Here is a 1,770-nt window from a genome sequence, read left to right as displayed (position 1 = left end):
CATCAAAAAATCTTCTCAGAAAGTTTTATCTTAAAACATCATCACTAATTTAAGAAGATTAGTTAGCTAGTTTTATCTTAAAACATCATCACTAATTTAAGAAGATTAGTTAGAGCATGAGCTCACTATTTAGAAGTTTATCTAAGAAGTTTTAGATATTTATATATATTTTGGAATAATATAGAAAAAGACAAATATTTGGTCAACATTTAATAATGAAATGGATAATCATATTAAAATGAAATTTTAAAAAATTTAGGGATTACAAAGATTTGAATCTTCCCTCTCGAAAGGACCCTAAGGGTGTCCTCAAATTGAGTGGGCATGGGAGGTTTGAAAGATTGATGGTTTGAATTTAATCCTCAATGTTCTTCTTGTTATCCAAGCGATAGAACTCCATTTCGGTTTGTGGAATCCATATCTCCTCGTTAAAGTTCTTATACACATCCCTTTTGTAGAATTCTCGAGTCTGGTAAGCCAACACAAACATAACCACGGCTCCAAACAATGTGGCTGCAGCCAATACTGTGAAAGACCCACCAAAGCAATGAGCTCCAGTGCAAGTTAACCCCTTCCCCGCAATCTGCTTACGTTCACGTAAAGCTTCCATATCGTACAGCTTCCCGACAACATCCACGTTGAGTATGTAAGACCCAAATGGGGCTGCCAATTGCCCACAATTGAAGAGCGTGGAGTAACGTTTAAGACCAAACATCTCAGATATTACGGCAAATAGCATTGGATTTTGAGCTCCAAATCCAAACCCAATAATTATGGCAGCTAAGTAGAGGGAGCCTGGGAAAGGGTAGGCGATGAAAAGCTGGCCAACGCAAGTGATGAGAAAGGCAAAAGCAAAGGTTAGAGGACGAGGTAACTTGTATTTGGTCATGAGGGTTTCTGAGATGAAGCCAGAGAAAACTCGGCCGAAGAAATTGAATATGGAAACCCATGAAACAAGGATGCCTATGGCTCGTTGTGAGTAGCCAAGTGATTCCCCAACTTGACCTAGATTATCTATAGCGGCTAGAGAGGAGCCACATCCAGAAAATGTAGCTAAGCAAATAAGAGCCATATCTTTGCTGAACACGGCTTGCAAGATGGTGAAATCCTCCCCTCTTTCAGGCTTGTTCCATATGTTTGGGCAACACGAGGGCGAAATCTCGGGGATTTCCGAGTCGGCAGAGGTAGGGAGGGTGGGAGGGTTTTGGTGAAGCATGGAGAGTGCGACAGAAGGAGCAGCGGTTTCTTTGTTGAGTTTGTAGAGCAACAACTCTTCTCTACATGCGATTAAAATGGGTACGCATAGTAAGCAAACCACAAAGGATGCGCCACCTACGTACCCAGCTTGAGAGAAAACCACTTGTTTTTGTGCAATGGTTAAAAACAAGATGAAAATGGCCAAAAGAATTGAGACGTAAAGTAACTGGTAAAACACTTTGAGTTCATCGGGATGCTTACGGATACGGATTGGTCGAATTGAGGGGAAAAGGATGAGGATTAGGAGAGAGGGGAGCCATGCGAAAAGAAGAACCAGATTGGATGGATCATTGTGGCCGTAAATGGCTAAATAAAGTTGGCTTATGATGGCACCTCCAATACCCACATACCCTTTAAGAAGACCCAAAATGATCCCTCGTCGGTCCGGGAAGTTTCTCACGCTCGTCACCATAATCGCAGTGTTGGCCCAATTTGAAGAATTAGTAGCGAAGCAAACCAGAATGAACATTTGCCAGAATTTTGGCTTGGCGATCCGGGCAGTTATGGAGAGCC

At 41.9% G+C, this 1,770-nt stretch overlaps 1 protein-coding gene across 1 annotated transcript; it reads right to left on the bottom strand.

The window, feature by feature from the left end:
- Nucleotides 1-355: 355 nt before the first annotated feature.
- LOC111440560 lies at nucleotides 356-1,669 on the bottom strand. Its single transcript, XM_023077561.1, has one exon. The coding sequence runs from the start codon at nucleotides 1,667-1,669 to the stop codon at nucleotides 356-358; it is 1,314 nt and encodes a 437-aa protein (XP_022933329.1).
- Nucleotides 1,670-1,770: the final 101 nt, after the last annotated feature.

Source organism: Cucurbita moschata, unplaced genomic scaffold (genome assembly GCF_002738365.1).
Source record: "Cucurbita moschata cultivar Rifu unplaced genomic scaffold, Cmos_1.0 Cmo_Scf00429, whole genome shotgun sequence".
NCBI classification, from domain to species: domain Eukaryota; kingdom Viridiplantae; phylum Streptophyta; class Magnoliopsida; order Cucurbitales; family Cucurbitaceae; genus Cucurbita; species Cucurbita moschata.
The sequence above is the reverse complement of the archived record's forward strand: the minus strand, read 5'-3'. Positions and strand labels throughout refer to the sequence as shown.